General features: G+C 37.2%; 1 protein-coding gene across 1 annotated transcript in view; it reads right to left on the bottom strand.

Annotated features, from left to right (window-relative positions):
- Nucleotides 1–1,515: 1,515 nt before the first annotated feature.
- The window catches only part of LOC126458338 (uncharacterized), a 40,837-nt gene continuing 20,158 nt past the window's right edge, over nt 1,516–22,194 (bottom strand). Inside the window, exons 2-3 of the mRNA XM_050095303.1 lie at nt 11,955–12,012; nt 1,516–4,956 (exon numbers count right to left, since the gene is read on the bottom strand). Of these exons, the coding sequence (XP_049951260.1) occupies nt 4,775–4,956; nt 11,955–12,012 (240 nt within the window). The 3' untranslated portion in view covers nt 1,516–4,774. The remainder of the gene's footprint in view (nt 4,957–11,954; nt 12,013–22,194) is intronic.

The following is a 22,194-nucleotide window of genomic DNA, read 5'->3' as shown; positions in this document are numbered from 1 at the left end:
CTGTGGTTCCTACTAAAGTCCTCTCTGCTTTCATCACTGGAGACCACCCCATGTCACGCCATCTTTGAGTGATCCTCTGACAGCACCAATCGAGCTGTGCATGTCGATGCTGTGGCATGAGTTGAAGAAGGGCTAGATGTGTGTGTGCCCATAGTTCCAATGCCAATAAGCAGTTTGCAACAGTTTTGTGTCAATATGTCTAAGTTCACAAGCCCTCTTATCTGTGCTGTGATAGCTGTACAATCTGCCATTGCTGCCCTCACAACACAATGATCCTTGTGGGCATCTGTGCTGCATAGGCATCCAGAATATCATCTATTGGTGTGAGAACATTCACGTGCCACTGGTACCAGCATCATTGCACTTCTGACACAGCATGTTCAAATTGTGTGGCAATTCTTTGAAAGGACCATCTCATCATTCAGAAGGCCACAGTTTGGCCACTTTCAAACTTGTGCAATTGCTGAAGGGAACATGAGTGCATCTCCATGACATGTTTGCCTGTTTGCTCCACACATATGCACCACACTGAGCCAGCTGGCTGTGAGCATTCCCTATTAAAGAGTAGACACAGATGGCATTCTGGTAGCTATGCCACTACACTATTTGTGGGTGGATGATGTTGAAATCATTATAAGTACATCTACTATCCCCCAGGTAGAATATGCCATAATCAGACCAGAATCAGTGTCGTCCTTGCAGGTATACTAATTTCTTTTCTGCCCCTGTATGGGGGCTACTCAGAAAGTAAGGTCCAATTGATCACAAAATGGAGATGACAGTGGAGATCTGATGAAGCTTTGCATAAATGTAGTGGACAGTGCCTCTAGTATGCCTGTCAATTGTGTCACATAGGCTTGAAAGTAATGTCAGAATGTGAGAACATAATACATGAGCTGCTGCATGGATCAATACTGGGTCCCCTCTTGTTCTTAACTTACAGAAATGATCTTTCAGTGACTCTGAAGTGCAGTGCAGAAGCTATAATGTTTGATGATAACACAAGCATGAATCCAAACTCAAACTTAGCAGACACAGACCAGATACTACCTGAACAGGCCTACAAGTTGCTCACAGCTAACGGTTTAGGTATCAGTCTCACAAAGACTTATGTTACACAATTTAAAATGAACAATATTGATCTGTTGTGCCATAAGTAGACATTAATGGCCACACACTAAATGAAGCACATTGTATCTTTTGTGAATTTATATCCTGACTTGTTCCATATCCCTGAAGGTTCTCTTTATGTGTGGGATCTACAGAACACTGTGTGTGAATGACTGAATATCAACCAGAAATGGAAAGCAAACGACCAGCTACTAACTGAATTATGAAGTAAAAGCAAAAACAATTAGAAAAAACTTATTTATTTGTTTATTAATTATAAAATACAGAAGTAGTTGGAAACAAAAAGTGTTATTAGTGACAAGAATACAGGATTTTCTTAGAGGTATATATTGTCTATCAAATTCCAAAAAGTAATCTGCTGTTGCTGCTATTTAAAATAAAAATACAAAGGAATATTTATTTTGTGTTCTTTATACATGTACTTCTACCAAGAAAAATTGGTAGAAAGTTAAAAACAGAAAAATAAGCTGTGAGAATTGTGTTGTAGAATGAAACTATATATGAGTGGTATAGAGCACCACTAATAAATATGTTAGTGAATCTTGTGTATCATCAAAATAACAGACAGGTATCGGTTTACATGTTTCTTGTTATTACTGTGTAGCACACAACTGCATTAGCAGCAAAACAGCAACCCATATGATTCATCCACATTCATTCATTATCTGTGGATTGGAGTAAGGCAATTATACACCACCTACAATAGAACTTACTCTAGATAGATTGAGGCAGCTAAGGCATGCCATCACAAATATATCGAGAATGAATAAATAAATTGAGATGCCACATTTTTCAAGTTATGGCAGACAATACAGTGAATTTCCCAATATTCACAAGTAATTTTTATTTACATAACATGCAAGGGACATGATCAAACAGTATCAAGATAACAGCACCATGGACCTGTCTCACCATCAGGGGAAGAGGTTCCATGAACGTCTGTCCTATTACACCAAATGTAAGCAAGGACAGAACTCGGGGTATGGTTTTTATGTGTATTATCATGGCTATCATACCATGTGCTCAAAATGTTGACCTTGAGAATTGCTGCACACTATAAAGTGATTCTGGTGAAACAGCACTGCACATTGAATTTCGCCTGGAATCAATGTGTTATAAGCCATTGCATTTCTTGGGAGTCATCAGTGTTTCGTCATAGACTTCTTGTCGTCAATATCACCACAGACAAAGGTGTAGAAGTGTTAAGTTAGGTGAGTCTGTAGACCATTTTGCATTTCCTGAACAACTGTTCCAATGCTCTCCAAAAGTCCTCTTAAGAGGGCCTGTCAACATATGTGTGGAATGAGAGGGATATCCATCATGTTGGTGCCACACTGACTGCCTCATGTTCAGTGGGGTGTCTTCCAATAACTGCATCAGCAGTATGTCTTAGGAACTCATATTACTTGAATGTATTTAAAATTCCATCAACAACATGGAGACCAGTGTTATGGGTCTTGAAAAACATGCACCAAATATTGAAAGACCAAGAGCATTCATTCAGTCAGCATGGACTTTCAACTGACAATTAGTGCATATTGCAAAGACTGACTTGCCTATGGTTTGTAAATGATGCTTGTTCCTTAAACAAAATTTTGCTTAGATATGCCGCATCACTTTGCACTTTTTGTAGATAACATTCAGAGGGCTGTAATCAAATTTGGATAGTCACTGCCACGAAGCTGTAGATGTAGCGAAATTTGAAGAAGATGAAATATGATATAATGCAGTGTTTGCAGAATGCTCATGTGATTGATACCTTTTGTGCTTCTGAACTGCCAGTTAGTGACATTTGCATTATGTGTTACTCCTTTAAAATGTTAGTTTAATTTCTTTCATCAGTTGCTCTTCTTTTCCATTGGCATATTTTATTCTCCACACTTCAAGTTTCTAGAACTTTATTTATAACATTTACAAAGAAAGATTGTGACTGCTTGGAACAATCTGGACACTCTTCAGTGTACAACTGCACCGCTTCTATAACACTTTCACGACATTCACCATAAACAATGCTCAATGCACAATGTGAATGTCTCAATAGTTTTACAAGCAAGTTGTCTGATTGCTACAACAGCAGAACACAGATTGGTGGGCTTCATGCACTCAGGTAAAAACAAGAACCATACCTGAGTTTTGTGTTTGCTTACATTCAGTATAACAGGGCAGATATTGATGAAACCTCTTCGCCTGGTGGTGGGACAGTGGTTTACAGTGCTGTTATTTTGATAATATTTGATCAAGTCCCATACATGCTCTGTCATTGAAGTTCTCTTAGAAGCTTCTTTCAAGTGTCACAGAAAAAAGTATATACTTCCATTAGAACATAACAAAGTTAGTGTCATAATTTGGAGATTATAAATGATGAAAATTGATTGTGAATGTCAGGAAATTTGCCTTAGTGTTTACTACAACTAGGCAAAAACTGCACTCACACAAAAGTCATACTTGCTCAGTTTTATGCCAAGGCATGGTTTGGTAAACATATCAGATAAAGTAGGATCAGGGATGTGCAAACACATTTTTCCTCAAAGTGAATGGAATTAAAATTATAGAGGTACCTGTAATAAATTATTAAGGCAGAAAGTAAGAAAGCCACATTAATAACAACATTGAATAAGGTGAGAGCAAGTTGTGATGGCAAAGTGAGAAACTTTACTTAATATGTGGAAAACTTTTTAGAGAAATAAAAATGGTAGGTACAGTTAGATGCATTACAATTTAAGAACTGAGTGGTAAGGTACAATATTTATAAGCTTTTTCCAATCCATGATGATGTAACGCAGCAAACACTGGTAACAGTATCTGTTTTTCCATATTTATAAGCATTGATAGTACAAAAGCTTACTTGTTTAATAAATAATGACAATGAAGAGGCATCTGTTTATAATAACTATTATACAGCATAAAGAAGAGAATTAACTGGTCTTACCAATGAAGATTTCTAATTTAAGACAAGTGCTATAAGAACTTAAATAAGGTACATGAGGGAGAATCTTAGTTCACTTCCTTAGATTATTGCCCAGTATCACATGATCATTCATTCAAAATTTCTCCTCTTACATGAGATGTCTCTTAGAAATATGCACATGAAACTGGTAACTACATCAGCAGAAATGGAGCAACTGCTGAAACTGGATGAATAATGAAGAAAATGACGGGTTATTAGAGCGACAGAGAAACACAGCTAAAAATGAATTGAAGTCAACTCAACATATGTACAACATATTTTAACCGCATCTTTCACTCACTGACTTTTATGTGTAAAAGTTATTTGCACTTGTAATCTATGCTTTGTACATGAAATTCATAAATAACTAAGAAGGAAAACAGTGATGACTGCATGCAAAAATAGTTACAGTCAGACTAAATACGTAATTTATCAGTGTTGTCAGTTCATTCTTTTCAACCAATCAGAAGCAAAAGCTCATACAAGTGGACTGGAAGAGCTGTGATGAGGTTTGACAACAGAAGACTATGATGTTTCAGTCTGATTTCTGTTATTCTGTGCATTATTCCCATTACATATAGCTGCTCAATGGCAACATATTATTTCTTTAAGGTACTGTAAATTTCTGTTGTTCTTGATATTTATTTCCTATTGACACAATTTTTGAAAGAATAAATTCCATTGCCCATCTGAACATCAAAAAACCTGTTCATTGTCTGCTGAGCCTTCAGGCAGCAGAATTACCACTGATGATTTTGCTTGTTCACTTCCTAGCACCCATGCTGGCACAGTATTGAAGTGTTTTTTTATGGGTCTGTTCCTAAGATGTAACAGTTGTAGCACTTCTGGTCTTACATAAATCTCAGCATTTGACACACCTGTAAGATAAGTAAATTTTAATAATGAATTTGAGCCTGTAATATAGCAGATCTATCAATTAAACAAGTAGAGAACATTTTAACTTTGTCAGAGAGCATATTAACTAGATTTTATACAAAACAATTTGGAATTCATTGCTGCTGTGGTTTGAATGTCAATACCTGTATATCAGACTATACTGACTATTTGAAACTAGATGCTGAAACAAAGCAAAGTTGAACTTTTAGCCAAGTATGCTGTTGGAAAAAGTGGACACATCTGTTGGGCCATGGGTGTGATGTCAAAGTACACCCAGAGTTTTTGTGAACTATTGTTGATTTGAACATGTTACAGTCAGTTTGTAAAGCATGTGAAGGCAATAGATAAGTATAACACCAATGCATGTTACAGGGTAAAGAATTAATACTTTACAAAGCTCCCAATCAGGAGATTAATTGGGTAAAAAGTTCATGTAAAAAGTCTCCTCTTAATTAATTAAAACACAATTAATAACATTAGTTCTGATTGTGAATCTGATATATGAACCCCACAAAAGGAGACCTATCAGATAACATAGTTACAAATTAAAACTCAGAGAGACCAAATCACACTAGTTAAATAGCTATGAGCATATTCAGTACCAAACAATGATTAAGATGATAGTATATGATAAATAATAACTATAGCCCACATATTTATAATGTACATCACTGTCATGGGATACTGTTCCTGACAAAGTACTAATGGTTTTCGAACTGAATGCATTTTGGCATGATTCTTATTGTTGTAACTGGGACCAGGATGGTCGTGGGGTAGCAATGACAGAAAGCACAGCGGGAATCACAGAGAGGCCCTCAAACAACAACACAACAGGAGAGGACAGACATGACCAATGAAGGACAGAACAAATACAACAAGATCGAACAACAGAGTCACAAGGAAACAAAACACATCTACTCGTACACAGAACACGGAAGGAAACTGTCTAATGTGAGGCAAGGTGTCAACCGACGTACGCGTGATTAGACTGGCTGGCTGAGCGAGAGGCAGGTGCCTAAGTACGCTATCGGGGGCGCCACTATTGGCCGCTGGAACCAAATGTTCTGCTATGGCACCCTCACACTAAAAGCGGGCCAGCAGGCGCACGCCGCCACAACTTACGGCACAATGGTGCAGAGACCTCTATGGGTCTTCGACATCCATGACGTCTGGCGCAGTTTCAAATTCTGCGGTGCACGGTACCGGACTTATATCATCACAAAAAGCTGATTAGATAATACAGTGGTCTCATATGGCACACTATTGTTATCTGTTTGATTATTATTTTACCTGATACACTGAATTTATACATGTCATTTGAATGCACATTTTAATAATTAATGGATCTCAGTGAACACTGAAATAATCATCTATTGTCTTTGTCAGCACTACAGTACACACACACATCATACGATTATAAATCATCTCTTATAATATAATTTTTTAAATTTATTTGTCTAATGTGAATAATAACATTGGAATGTTTAAGAGGAAGGTGGTCTTAGGTACACAAGAAGAGTTGCTAGAAGCCCCATGGATGGTTCTGGCCAGGCTTTTTGATGTAAGAGAAATGTTGAAGCTATCCCAGATCAGCAAATAAATTTCCAGCCAAGAGATATAAACATACCTTCCCCCTTTTCAAAATATATCTTGATAACAACTTAGTGAAATTGCTACAAAGAACTTAGTAATTTATTTTCACATTCCATGGATCATTTGCACAATAATTCCTAATAGTATGGAATGAGTCATTTTACATTTACACTTCAAATTAATTTGCAAATATGGAAACATGCTGAACATTTTTAAGTTATTTTATTTTATTTATTTATTTTTTATTGTTTATTGCTTATACAATTGTGAGTTAGTAATTCTTACCAAACACCTTTTACACATTACAGTAACAGAAATTATTCTATAGAATAAAAGGAGTTGTCAAGGAGAAACTTCTTCAGTTTGCTTTCAAATTTTACTTTGCTGTTTGTCAGACATTTTACATCACTTGGTAATTTATCAAAAATTTTAGTTGTGCACTGTGCACCCCTTTTGTGCTAAAGACAACATTAATGTTGACTATGAAAATAATTTTTTCTTCTATTATTACAGTTATGCACATCATTATTCCTTTTGAACTGCAGTGGATTATTTATAACAAACTTCATGAGGGAATAAACATACTGTGAAGCAATAGTACACCCTACATCTTCAACAGATTTCTACAAATATGTCAGCTTACTGATTTGTCTCTCCCCAAGATTTGCAATGATTCTGAATGCAAGTGTGGCTGAACTAAGTTGTTTTAGGAGGCCCAAAAGTGCTTTTTCCAGTTTAAATTCACATCAGTGTGGGCATCTAACAATTTTGAATTTTTCACCCTGACTATTATTTCCTCACCATGAGTTACACTTATTGATGCAGTACCCCTAGATATGCAGAACTGAATAGCTTGTGTTTTTTAAAATGGAGGGTGAGACCATTTGTAGAAAACCAGTCAATGATGTGTTTAAGAAGCTTGTTTACCATTTATTCTGTTGTTGCATGTATGCTTGGATTGAGTACAATACTAGAGTCATCTGCAAATAGAACTAATTCAGCTTTTTGTATAATAAATGGAAGATAATTTAAATATATGAGGAACAGTAGTGGATGTAAGACTGAGCCTCAGGAAACTTAGTTTTCTACATCTTTCACTCCTGATCTGTCTATTTTTAGCATTCAGCCTCCCACATCTATCATAAACAATGCACTTAGCTTTTTGCTGTTATTAACTCATGTATGATGTTCTAACAGTAATCTCTGTCCTGCATATTACCCTATCTTCCATCTTTCAGCTCTCAGATTTTCAGATCTCATGCAGTATAGTCCCAACAATCAGTCTTTTCTTCTCATCGCATCCAGCAAGTCTCCCCTGACCTCGGGTTCTGGGTGACTTTTCCAAACTCTACCCCTTTCCCTATACCTCACAAGTCCTCTTCCTTCACTCCTTCTCCTTACGTTTCAACCCTTCTGTCAAAGAAGGAGCTAATTGCTCTGAAAGCTTGCATATCTATACCTTATTTACGTGTGTTGCTGTCACTTGGTGAGTACATTTTTTTTTATCTGTCCAATTACATTACATGAGAATATTGTGATTCACCGAGTCAAATGCCTTAGATAGGCCACAGAAAATACAAAATGGCACTATTTTGTTTTTTTAATTCTTGTAATATTTGGTGATTGAACATGTAAATGCCATTCTCAGAAGAGCAATTCTTCAGAAATCCAAACTGTGATTTGCATAGGATATCATAATTGCTGAGGTGAGATGCTATTCTAGAATTCATCACCTTCCCAAAAAATTTGGAAAATGATGTCAGTAGTGAAACAGTTCAGTAGTTATTGACATCTGTTCTAACACCTTTCTTAAAGAGGGTTTTAACAAGGGAAGATGCTTTGAGATAGTGATGCATTACAGATTTGAAATAAGACACGGCTTGCTATATGGGAACAAATCTTTAGTCCTCTACTGGGAACACCATCAAATCTAGATGAGCTTCAATTTTTAGAGAATATATAAAGTTCTTAATTTCAGTAGGAGAGGTTTGTGTTATATTCATATGACTGAATTTTGTGAAAGTTGCTTTTTCAACGTACTGCTGCGATTTTTCTCTTGTACTGTTGGTCCTATACTTTCTGCTATATTTAAGAAATGATTATTAAATATATTTGGTACCTGTGACTCATCATTTATAGCCTTTCCATTCAGCTCAATAGTGAAGTTATCCTGTTCTGTTGCTGGATGCCCTGTTTCTAGTTTCACTATTTTCTATACAGTCTTGCATCTGTTGTTGGAATCATTAGTTTCTGACATTTTACAGATATTCCTTGATTTTTAATAAGTTTTCTTAGTAATTTTGAGACGTTTTTGTAGTGTGCAACTACTACAGGACCTCTTCTTGTTTTCACCAATAGACATACTTCTCTTTTCCTTTCACAAGATACTTTAATCCGTCTAGTGGTCCATGGTGTTGTACATGACTGTTTAATATCCTCTCTGATTAGCTTATGCAGAAAGCTATTTTCAAATAATAATATGAATTTATCATGGAGTAGATTAAATTTTATTAATTATAAATTTTATTGCAGGTTATCTCTTTAAACTGTTCTTGAAAATATTTGTCCTAGAGTAATTAATTATCCTGATTTCCACTGATGAGTATCTATACCATAAGGCACTGTCTTATTTATCCTGACTGACTTTGCTTTGTGATCAGCGAGATCATTTGTTACCGGGTTAACAATTATTTTCTTGCTTTGAGTGTCACCAAAGAAAATATTATCAGTTAGGGTTCTTCTGTCTTTATTCACCTGTTTTGGAAAGTTAATTACTGAGATCAAATTGTAGAATCCAAATAAGGCTTCCACATCGTTTTTCCCATGAAAATCCCTTTGTAAATCTACACTGAAGTCACCACAAACTATTAATGCTTGCTACTGCCTAACTGACAATGTAGTAAGGAATGGAGACTCCTCATAAACAGTTCAAAATTTTCCAGTGGGGAGCTATATACAATTACAGTTAAAAGTGATATATTTTTCAGTATTAATTCACAAGCACACACCTCTGCATGCTGATCACACAGAATCTAGTTGTGTCAATGTTTCTGAAGTTGTGTTCTGTCTAAATATATTTAACTAATTTTGTGCATCTGTTCAATGACCCTTCTTGAAAATGGGAATGACTTGAGCTTTTTTCCAATCATTAGCAATGCTTCACACCTCTGGAGACCTATGGTTCACTTCTGCTAGGAGTGTACGAATGAACTGGTATTCAACCAGGTCCAGTGGCCTTTCCTCTCCTAAGTGATTTCAACTGCTTTTCTATTCCTTGGTCACTTGTTACGATAACTGTCATTTGCCATCCATGCAATGATTTAAAGGAGGAACTACCTTGTGATCTTCCTCCATGAAATAGTTTTGTAGAAAGACTTAGTATTTCAGCCTTTTCTGTGGCATCCTCTGTTTCAATGTCATTATGGTCACTAATATGGTTGTCCAAGCATGGTGAGCCTTTTCCAGCCCTCACAATTTTACTCGACACATATCTGTCTAAAGCATGTTGTATGATGCTCTTCAATCTGTCCACTGATGCAGAACACTGTCAGTGCTGGAAATGAAATTTTTGTGTTTGCCTGTGAGGCAATCTGGAATTTGTTTCTTGTCACCCTTGTTAAACAGGAAGATCTTCATATCTTTCTTTGTATTTCTATTTACAGCCATATTCTATGAAACTGTAATGGACTTATGATCACTGATTCCCTGTTCTGTGCTGATTCAAAAACTTCATGTTTTTTTGTCACCAGCAGGTATAAGATATTATCTTCATGAGTTGGTTCTCCAATTAACTGTTCATTATAATTTTTGGGTAAGGTACTTAGAGAAATTTCAAATGATTTTCTGTCACTACTACCAATCCTAATCACTTGAGTCTCCCAGACTATAGCAGGTAAGTTAAAATCTCCACATGATCAGAAAAATTACATAAAATGTTTTCCAAGTTTCCCCTCGGGTGTTCCACCATTGCTGCTGCTGCTGCTGAGGCAGGGAATCCATAAAAGCATCCAGGGACCATGTTTGATCTGTGTTTAACACTTATCTTCACTCAAATTGTTTCACATTCTGAATCAGTATTCACCTCACTAGGTATTATTGTATTTTTTATTGCTATAAACACACTTTTACCACCAGCGTTCAATCTATTTTTATGACACACATTCCAGTTGGAGTCTAGATTTCATGGCTGTGACATGCAGTTTCAGCCAGCTATTTGTCCCTAATATTATGTGGATATTTTTTACTATTTATAAATGAGACTAGTTCTGGGACCTTTCATAGATGCTCTTGCTATTAGCTAATACAGTATTAACATTTTGTTTCTCCAATCTTCTATGATGAAAGCTATTCTGTGTGCACTCAGAATGTGTCTTATCAGGCATGTAGAGGGATTTCTCTATCCTAAGAAATCGACATGTGATCGCTGCACTTACTCTGCTAGCCTGGTAGCTACTTCCTGCATGTAGTGCACACACCTGACCTAGGGGGCTATACATTTCTCCACCCAATAGCAGAGGTCAAGAAATCCACATCCACAATGATCAAGGAATTGTCTGAGCTTCTGTTTTAAGCCTGCCTATTACCTCCAAACCAGAGGACCATGGTCATTTGTGGGAGTGATGCTGTGTAATGTTAGCACTGTTTTCACTCTGTGAGAATGACCTGCTGTCTTCACCAAATCAGCCTGCTGCCTGTAGGAACTAAGGACGGTCTGTGAATCCAGGCAGCAGGCATCAGTTGTGCTGACACGAGCAATGATTTGCAGCCGAGTGTACACAGTGTGCTCAGTCACTGCTGGGCAGAGCCTCCTCCACATCTCAGACTAGACCCTCCTGGCAAGCAGACAGAGTGGACACTAACCTTTTCCAACCTGCTCTGGCCATAACATTGCCCATGCCATGGGCTCCTGCAGAGCACACAGATCAGGCGAAACTGTCTTCGCTGTGTGCATACCATGAAGTGTATAACATTTTAGGCCATGTATCATATACTGCTATACTGAATTAAGTAGTGTATTTAATAGTACAGCACTGTTTACCACATGTTGGGTACTACAACAGAAGTTTGCAAGATCAAATACTGGCAAATAACACCCATAAAATATCATCACTACAGCTGCACACAGTGTCATCACAGTTTTTTTCAAGATAAGAAAGAAACTCACAAAGGAAACAAAGGAACAAAAATGCAGTTGCAGGAAAGATACAAGTGTTAACTAGACTTAGTGAAAGACTGTGTAACAATCAAGAACAGCATATATCTAAATTTATATTAATGTCTTAGGAAGACATTTGATAACTGCTTCAGACATAAAATATTTAAGACATTTGAACTTAATTGTTCAGGTTGTTGATCTAAAAGGAAGAGCATGATACATACAACATACCATCCCCAGATGAAGTGAAAATTGTGTCCTCTGGATCCTTTTCCCTCCAGTTTAACTCCTGAAAAATACATGTGACTTAAACGAACAGTTAGCAAATGTATATTCTAAATGCATTGACACTTGTGAAACTGACAGCACTCAAAATTTATGGGATTATATAAATAATATTATTGACACAGCATATAATAATATTATTTACACAGTATATGGTGTATAAGAATAATGACTATCTATGTACAGCCAACTATCTCTCTATGTGATGTGTGCGTAAAAGGAGGTAATACATTTGTTGGTTAATCCTGGAATACACACTCTCATAATTTTTAGAGTGGACTTGTGTCCTTCACCTGGGCAACACTGGCAACATTTTGAGGCTTATTACATATGATTATTAATTAACTTTAACTTAGTTTATGACTTGTCACAAAAGAAAGATGAGAGCATTGACTTTGGACCTAGAGTTGCTAGCAAATGTATATTCTAAATGCATTGACACTTGTGAAACTGACAGCACTCAAAATTAATGGGGTTATATAAATAATATTATTGACACAGCATATAATAATATTATTTACACAGTATATCGTGTATAAGAATAATGACTATCTATGTACAGCCAACTATCTCTCTATGTGATGTGTGCATAAAAGGAGGTAATACATTTGTTGATTAATCCTGGAATACATACTCTCATAATTTTTAGAGTGGACTTGTGTCCTTCACCTGGGCAACACTGGCAACATTTTGAGGCTTATTACATATGTTTATTAATTAACTTTAACTTAGTTTATGACTTTGTTGGAATTGTAATACATTTATATCGGATATCGAGTATGTTCGAGAAATATCGATTGTGGTGACAGATGTTTGTGTATATATGTGTGTGTGTTGAGGCGCATTAGTCAGTCTTCGTGCGCCTATTTTAATAAAGTCAACATGTGTATATTTTAAATAAAGTCTTTTAAAAGTAAAAGTGAGAACTTGATTTGAAACATGGTAGCAGAGCGTGGTTCTTGAAAAGAAAAGTAGAAGTTAAATATTATATTGTGGCCGTCGCGTGTTATTCAGAAAGTTCGACATGGTTGATATAACTATTCCTGTATTTGATGGCGAAGACTATGGGAACTGGAAGCAGCGGATAATCATGTACCTAAAAATGAAGAAATGCTATACAGTGACTACGAGGGCAAAAGTGAGTTCAGACAACGAAACGTGGGATGAAGAGGACTTGAAGGCTATCAACTATATTTATGGTGCAATCACAAATAAGCAACTAGAATTCGTGAGTGACAGAGAAAGTGCTTTCGAGATCATGAAGAAATTTGATGAATTATATTCGAAAGAGTCTACAGCCCTTCAAATATTATGCAGAAACAAGTTGGACAAATTGAGGTTAAGTGATTACAGTGATACGGGGACATTTTTCAGTGCATTTGAAAAAACTGTAAATGAGCTGAAATCTGCAGGCGCCAAAGTAACGGAAAAGGAGAAGTTAAATTATATGCTGCGAACGTTACCAGAGTCAATGAGCTATATTGGGGACTTAGTGGACGTCTTGAAGGAAGAGGACCAGACAGTTGAATACGTTAAAAGTAAGATTCAATTATTGAATGCAAAAACTGGAAATGAAGAGGTAAAATCAAATGCATTTCACACAGAAAGAAAATTGAATTCAAGAAATCAGGAGCAAGTATGTTATCGATGCAGCAAAGCAGGTCACTTCAAACGTGATTGTACCCAGGGAAGAACAAGTAACAGAGGCACATGGCATCGTGGAGTACATTTTCAAAGCAGCGACAGAGGTAATGGAAATATGCAGCGTGGAGGCTATAGCAATGTACAGCGTGGATATTACGGCAACATGCAGCGTGGAGGTTATGGCAGCAGGCAACGTGGTCGAGGAGAGCAGCATGGTTTTAGCAGCGGTCGGCATCACAGCAAGCAAGGTTACCATCAGAGTGATCATGGTATGAGTAGTTTTATAACAGAGGTTAATTCTATGATAGGTCAAAATAGAACAGTAGAGTCAAGTAATAACAATCAAATTCAAATCAATTGGTTATTAGACAGTGGCTGTACTGATCATGTTATTAATAATGAGGAATATTTTTCTAAGAGTATAACTTTAAAACAACCTATAAATGTAAAAATTGCTGATGGAAAAATTTTGCAAGCTACTAAAGTTGGTAATGTAATTAGTAATTTTCCTGTCTATGATCAAATGGTTCCAATTAATATGCGAAATGTTTTCTTTGTAAAAGACATAGACAAAAACTTGATCAGTTATGCTAAAATTACAGATAATCACAAAATTGTATCGGTAGGGAATAATGCAAAAATTTTTGATAAAGCTAATGGATTGATTGCGATTGCATGGAAAGAGGGTCGGTTGTATAAAATGAGTAGTACTATTAATAAAGGAGAAGTTAATGTTAATGTTATGAGTAAAGACAATAATATGACAGCAAAGGAAAAATGGCACCGCATTTTGGGACATGTTAATTTCAATTATCTAAATACTTTATGTAAACATCAATTGTTAGATGGGGTTCCTTCAGAACTAGAATCAGAATTTATGAAATGTAAAATCTGTATCGAAAACAAAATGCATAATGTTCCTTTTAAAAATAATAGAACCAAAGCAAAAGAAATCTTAGAAATTGTTCACACAGATCTAAATGGGCCTCACTCAACTACTGGAATGCATGGGGAAAGATATTTTCTTTCTTTCATTGATGATTACAGTAAGGCAGCTCGTGTTTACACCATAAAATCTAAAGATCAAGTATACAAATGTTTTGTAGAGTATATTAATGAAGTTGAGAATCTCACTGGGAAAACTGTTAAAAAGATAAGATGTGACAATGGGAAGGAATATTTAAATGAAAATGTCTATGAATTTGTGAGACAAAAAGGAATTGTATTGAATGCTTGTCCACCTTATGTGCATGAGCTTAATGGTACTGCTGAAAGGTATAACAGATCCATCATGGACATGTCACGGTGTCTGCTAGCCGAAGCGCGAGTAGACAAGAGATTTTGGCCTGAAGTGGTTTGTGCAGCAGCATACCTCAAAAACAGAACTTTAGCTAATACCATTGAAAAGAAAACTCCTTATGAGATATTACTGGGAAAAAAACCTAATGTTAATCATTTGAAGTTGTATGGGAGTAGAGTTTTTGTAAGAGTACCTGAGCAACTGAGAAAGTCGAAATGGGATAGGAAAGCCGATTTGGGGGTTTTAATGGGTTATTGTGAAGTAGGCTACAGAGTGCTAATAAATAATAAGATAGTTGTTGCTAGACATGTGGACATTGTTGAAAGTGGTGTTAAATGTATTGGGTTTAAAGATTATGATTCAGTAAGTGAATATTCTAGTGATTCTGAACACGAAAGTATAGAAAATGAAACTGAACTAATAGAAAAACAGAAGGAAATTGAGAAAAATGAAAAGCTTTCTGATAATCATGAATCAGAGAAAGTACTTGAGTTGAGGAGATCATCTAGAGAAAGAAAACCAAAAATATTAAATGATTATGTTTACAGCAATTTTATTTATGTAAACTTTTGCAGTGCAAATAGTCCGGAAAGCTTTGAGGAGGCGATTAACAGTGCCGAATCAAATTATTGGGAAAAAGCGATGAATAAGGAAATTGATTGTTTGAACAAAAACAAAACATGGGAATTAGTAGATAAACCAGTTGATAAAGAAGCCATTGATGTAAAGTGGGTTTTCACAAAGAAATCAGAGGGTGTTTACAAAGCAAGATTAGTTGTCAGGGGGTTTCAACAAAAAGAAATCGTTGAGGATATTTATTCTCCAGTAACCAATATGCAAACATTAAAGATTTTGTTGTCATACTGTTGTCAAGAAGGTTTGGTTATAGAACAAATGGACGTAGAGACTGCGTTTCTAAATTGTAAAGTTTTATCTGAAGTTTATGTAAAGCAGCCAAGAGGATATGATGATGGTACGGGTAGAGTCTGTAAATTGTATAAAGCATTGTATGGTTTGCGAGAAAGCTCACGAGCTTGGTACAATTGTCTTGACGAGTTTTTAAGAAGTTTAGGTTTTAAAAGGAGTAAATATGATTATTGTCTTTATGTATTGAGAGATGGAGATGTCTTGATTTATTTGATTATTTTTGTCGACGATTTGCTCATTTGCTGTGTGAGAAAAGAAAAAATTGTTAAGATTAAGAACTTATTGTCAAAGCGATTTAATATGAAAGATTTAGGTGAGGTAAAAAGATATCTTGGCATCGATATTAATTATGATTATGAAACAAGAGTTATGAGTTTGAGTCAAGAAAAATACATTGATTCGTTAGCTGCGAAATATAAAATTGAAGATTCGATCTTGTACAAAACTCCAATGGAAGTAAATTTAAAGTTAGAACCAGCGTATGAAGATTGTAATGACGTTAGATATAGAAACTTGATAGGTGCACTCTTGTACATAAGTTCGGGTACTAGACCAGATATTAGCTATAGTGTGAATTACTTGAGCAGATTCCAAAGTTGTTACAGTAGTACTCATTTTAAATATGCTTTGAGAATTTTGAAATATTTATATTTAACTAAAGATTTGAAATTAAACTATTGTAGGAATGAAGGTGCTGAGATATTAGATTGTTTTGTGGATTCAGATTGGGCAGGTGATAGTGTGGATAGAAAGTCAACTTCTGGTTATGTAATTAGATTATTTAGTAATGTTGTATTTTGGAAGTCAAGAAAACAAGCGAGTGTCACAAAGGCTTCAACTTTTGCAGAATATGTAGCATTGTCTGAAGCTGTTAGCGAGGTGAAACTTGTACATGATATTTTAGACATTTTTAATGTTAAATTTGAAAAACCTATTGTCATATATGAAGATAATTCAGGAGCATTAAATATAGCGAAGTTTGGTAATTTCACAAAGAATTCAAAATATATAGAAGTACATTACCATTTTGTGCATGAGTATTATTTACAGGGACTCATTGATATTGTTAAAGTAGATTCGAATGAAAATGTTGCAGATATATTCACAAAGTCGTTATGTAAAGAAAAATTCATTAAAATTAGGAATATGTTAAACATCGCGATATAAATGTAAGGAGGCGTGTTGGAATTGTAATACATTTATATCGGATATCGAGTATGTTCGAGAAATATCGATTGTGGTGACAGATGTTTGTGTATATATGTGTGTGTGTTGAGGCGCATTAGTCAGTCTTCGTGCGCCTATTTTAATAAAGTCAACATGTGTATATTTTAAATAAAGTGTTTTAAAAGTAAAAGTGAGAACTTGATTTGAAACAGACTTGTCACAAAAGAAAGATGAGAGCATTGACTTTGGACCTAGAGTTGCATCAAAAAACCCTATAAACATGTATACATTCTCATGCAACCAGCGCCTAACAAAATTTCCTTGATCCTCATCCTTCATATCAAACCTTGAGTTTCTATGGAAACTTCACTTCAGGCACTGGAATGATGAAAGACATACATTATTTTTGTACCTCCTCCATAATGTTGCCATTCTCTGACTTATCTGTAATATTTATTAATAATGATCATGTGATCATCTTCCTGCCAATATCTGGAGGAATATTTCTGTGGAACTTTATTTTATTTCTCTTTACAGTCATTTGTGAGTGGTAGCTATGTGCCTCCTCTTTTATTAAATCCTGGAGTAGTAACCTCCATGAAATGGAATCAAGTACTTGCGTGGTAGCTATGTGCCTCCTCTTTTATTAAATCCTGGAGTAGTAACATCCATGAAATGGAATCAAGTACTTGCCCTTGGCGGCCGAACTTCCCAGAATGGGAGACTTCCGGCCCACAATGCCGTACGCTCATTTCCATTTCCATGGCAGCAGAGCTGCTAGCCAATTGAGGTTTCCTTTCCTACTCCTCTGGGAGACCAGGGGTATGTCATTTAGTTTTCCTTTCAAACTTAGTTGGCAGTATCACATCTTAACAGAAGAACAGAACTTTCACACTGTTCTTAAAATTGTGTCTGCTGGGTAGAATCTTCTCTAAGTCTTCTCTGTTCAGAAAGAAGAGGGAAAAAGATCCTTGTGTTTTTTCCAACCCTAATTGGGTTAACATCTCATGCTTTATGGTCGGTGTGGGCAACTGGTCAGTTTGCCATGCTCTCCATACAGGACTGATGCTGAGGTTTGTGACAAGTCTAGGGAGAAAAAGATTGTGAGTGGAGAGTCTGCTGAGAGGAGCTTGTGAGTATTGATGCTCTACTGAAATGTGGAGATGCAATTCTAGGTTGACTTGGATTTTATGAGTTAGGATCTGTTTAAACTTGTGGCACCTTCAGGCATAGGGAATGTCTATGTTTATATTAAAATATCGTTTTGCATGTGAAATTTGTTACATCGAGTGAAGCTTGGTGTCAAAAATTCGGTTTATTAGAGGGTCTTGTATCTGTTTGTGTAGATGCTCCATGTAGTCATCATTAGGCTTGTACCCATCTTCCCCATTTAAAATCACTAAATTAAATTTGATGTGTGTAGCACTAATTCAGTTCATCATACTCATGATGGCGAGTGAGTATTGTATTTCTCACCATGTGCAGAGTAGCATGTGGTCTTCAATCAGTGTTATTTAGTTGGCAGCCATTTTGCCATTAAGCGGATCCTTGCAAGTTTTACTGTCAACGATAGTCGCAGTTTCCCACTCTTATGCTTCACTGTTGATCTGACAACCCAAAGGTAGTGCATGATGCAGAAACCTATCCTTAAATACATTATAAACCTTATGTTTCAGTGAGGCTTACCAGTGCTGATCGTCATACAAATTCACTTAATTCCCCTGCCTCATACATAAGTGTGGGACTATAGCTTTTACAACTAGACAATGAGTCGTGATGATAATGTCCTGTTCAGTGCTAAATGATGTCACTAAATAACTGGATTCTTGACTGCTAAATCTCTAGACCATTAAGATTATTCAGGATCCCATTCCTTTATACACTGAGGTAATAAAAGTCAGAGGATACCTCCTAATATCGAGTCAGATCTCATTTTGTCCAGTGTAGTGCAGCAGCTCGACATGGCATGGACTTAACAAGTTGCTGGAAGTTCCCTGTAGAAATACTTAGCCATGCTGCCTCTAAAGCCGTCCTTAGTTGCAAAAGTGTTGCTGGTGCACAATCCGTGCACAAACTGACCTCTCGATTATGTCCCATAAATGTTCGATGGGATTCACGTCGGGCGATCTGGGTGGCCTACTAATTCTCTCAAATTATCCAGAATGTTCTCCAAAAGCTGGCCGGTATGACCTAACAATTCTAGGCGCTTCAGTCTTGAACTGCGCAACTGCTGTTTTCACAGGTTCGAATCCTGCCTCGGGCATGGATATGTCTGATGTCCTTACGTTAGTTAGGTTTAAGTAGTTCTAAGTTCCAGGGACTGATGACCTCAGAAGTTAAGTCCCATAGTGCTCAGAGCCATTTGAACCACAGTGCCTTGTTGTCCACTTGGGTCCATGGCTTCATTGGGTATGCACCGTTCTCAAACCCTACCATTAGCTCTTACCAATTGATCGAGGTTTTTCTGACCAGGCTACATTTTTTCTGTCATCTAGATTCCAACCGATGTGGTCACGAGCGCTGCAGGAGATTTCGTGCTGTATGCGAAGACACTCGCGTCCGTCGTCTGCTGCCGTAGCCAAATTTCGTCGCGCTGTCTTAACATACACGTTCGTCGTACATCAATTATTGATTTGTTCATTTATTTCAAGCAGTGTTGGTTGTCTGTTAGCACTGAAATTCTACACAAACGTCTCAGCTCTCTGTCGTTAACTGAAGGCTGTCGGCCACTGCATTTTCCATGGTGAGTGGTAATACCTGAAAATTGGTATTTTCGGCACACTCTTGCCTTTGTGGGTCTCGGAATACTGAAATCCCTAACCATTTCTGAAACGGAATGTCCCATGGGTCTAGCTCCAACTACCATTCCGCGTTCATAGTCTGTTAATTCCTGTCTCCCGGCCATAATCACGTCGGAAACCTTTTCACTTGAATAACCTGACTACAAATGACATCTCCCCCAATGCACTGCCTTTTTATGCCTTCTGTACGCCATACTACCGCCCTCTGTGTACGTGAATATCGCTATCCCGTGACTTTTGTCACCACTGTGTATACCAGACATGTTTAAAAATAGTCTTCCTAAGAATGCGTGCTGAAGTAACTTCGTTACTACATGGTCATTCCGGATAGTTTCTTTTGTTTGGTTCAGTCTGTTTAAATCATAGGGCTTAAATGTTTAACAATCATGTCAGAATTCAGTACTACCCTGCACGCTTAGTGAACGAGCATTCATAAAATTTTATGTGTACAGACTGAAGCGGCCGCGAAAATTTGTACCCAGGTCAGGAATCGAACCCGGGTCTCTTACTTACTAGGTAGGCACTAAGCCGCCTTGGCACAGCGATTCACACAACTGCACGGATTACCCCGGCCTGACTCTCTCCTCGATCCAAATTCTCACTGCTGCCCCAGTCTACTTTAAACTCCCCCTTACACACGAACAGAATTGCGAAGGCCCTCCATGTTCTGGAATAGCATCTCAGCATTGAACGTAAAAGGGGTATCCAGCCCGAAACACCGGAACAGGTACTTATACAAACGAAATGACACAGTTTCAGAGACTTTACAGGTTTCACACAAATATGATTTTATGTATACAGACTGAAGTGGTGAGTGAAAATTTGTACCAGGGTTGTGAATCGAACCTGGGTCTTCCACTTACTAGGCAGGCGTGTTAGCCACTAAGATGCCTTAGTGCAGTGGTGGAGGAGCAAGATATGCGAGGGTAATCAGTGCAGTTGTGTGAACTGCTGTGGCATGGTGGTTTAGTGGCTAACACAACTGCTTAGTAAGGTTGCGGGCACGGTAGCTCAGCGTGTTCGGTGAGAGGGTTAGTTGCCCTCTGTAATAAAAAAATTTACGACGTCCGCCCCGAGCAGATGCAAAGACCGAAAGCGAACAAAATGAGATTAAAAAGAAAAAAAGTAAGCAAGAGATCCAGGTTAGAGTTCCGGCCTTGGTACAAATTTTCACTCACTGCTTCAGTCTATATACATAAAATCATATCTGTATGAGAACAATAAAGTCTCTGAAACTACGTCATTTCATTTGTAACTATAAAATGGCGGATCACGTTACATTTTTGGTCCCAGAAAGCCAGAGTAAATACCTTAAAATAGAAAGTTAAGATCCCCATTTCATGCGGTTGGCTAGTAACATAGTGTAGTACTCTGTGCTTAATCTCAGAGTTAAGTGCTGTTGCGCTTGAGCCGAAATTTGACTTCAGCATTACAGTGCATCTACATCTACGTATATGCAATACAAACCACTGTGAAGTGCATGACAATGGGTACTTAGAAAGGTACCACATGTTAGGGTTTCATCCCGTTCCATTCACGTGTGGAGAGTGGGAAGAATGATTGTTTAAATGCCTCTGTAATTAATCTAATCTTATCCTCATGATCGGTATGGGAGTGATACATAGGGGGTTGGATCATATTCCTAGACTCAACATTTAGAGCCAGTTCTTGGAACTTTGTAAGTAGGTTTTGTCGGGATGCTTTACATCTATCTTTAAGAGTGCCATTTCAGCATATCTGTGTCACTATCACGTACAAACAAACCTGGGGCCAATCGTGTGCGGGCCGTTGTGGCCGAGCGGTTCTAGGCGCTTCAGTCCGGAACCACGTGACTGCTATGGTCACAGGTTCGAATCCTGCCTCGGGCATGGATGTGTATGATGTCCTTAGGGTTAGTTAGGTTTAAGTAGTTCTAAGTCTAGGGGACTGATGATCTTAGATGTTAAGTCCCATAGTGCTCAGAGCCATTTGAACCATTTTCAGCCATTCGTGTCACCCTTCTATGTTTGCGTTCATTGTCTTCTGTTAGTCCTATTTGGTATGTATGCCACACACGCGAGCAATATTCCAAAAGGGGGATCAAGTGATTTATAATGAATCTCCGTTGTATATCGACTGCATTTCCCTAGTATTCCGCCAGTGCACCAAAGTCTGCCACCTACCTTACCTACGAACAAACCTATTTGATCATTCCATTTTATATCCCTACTAATTGTTACACCGAGTTGTTTGTACGACTCGAATGTTACCGAAGCTAACGCTTTTACGTTTATGGAGATTTAAAACAAGTTGTCAAAATTGTAATCACTTTGAATAACAAGCCTTCTAGCACACACCTCTGGGACAC

This window comes from Schistocerca serialis, chromosome 2 (genome assembly GCF_023864345.2).
Source record: "Schistocerca serialis cubense isolate TAMUIC-IGC-003099 chromosome 2, iqSchSeri2.2, whole genome shotgun sequence".
Classification (NCBI taxonomy): Eukaryota; Metazoa; Arthropoda; class Insecta; order Orthoptera; family Acrididae; genus Schistocerca; species Schistocerca serialis.
The sequence above is the reverse complement of the archived record's forward strand: the minus strand, read 5'-3'. Positions and strand labels throughout refer to the sequence as shown.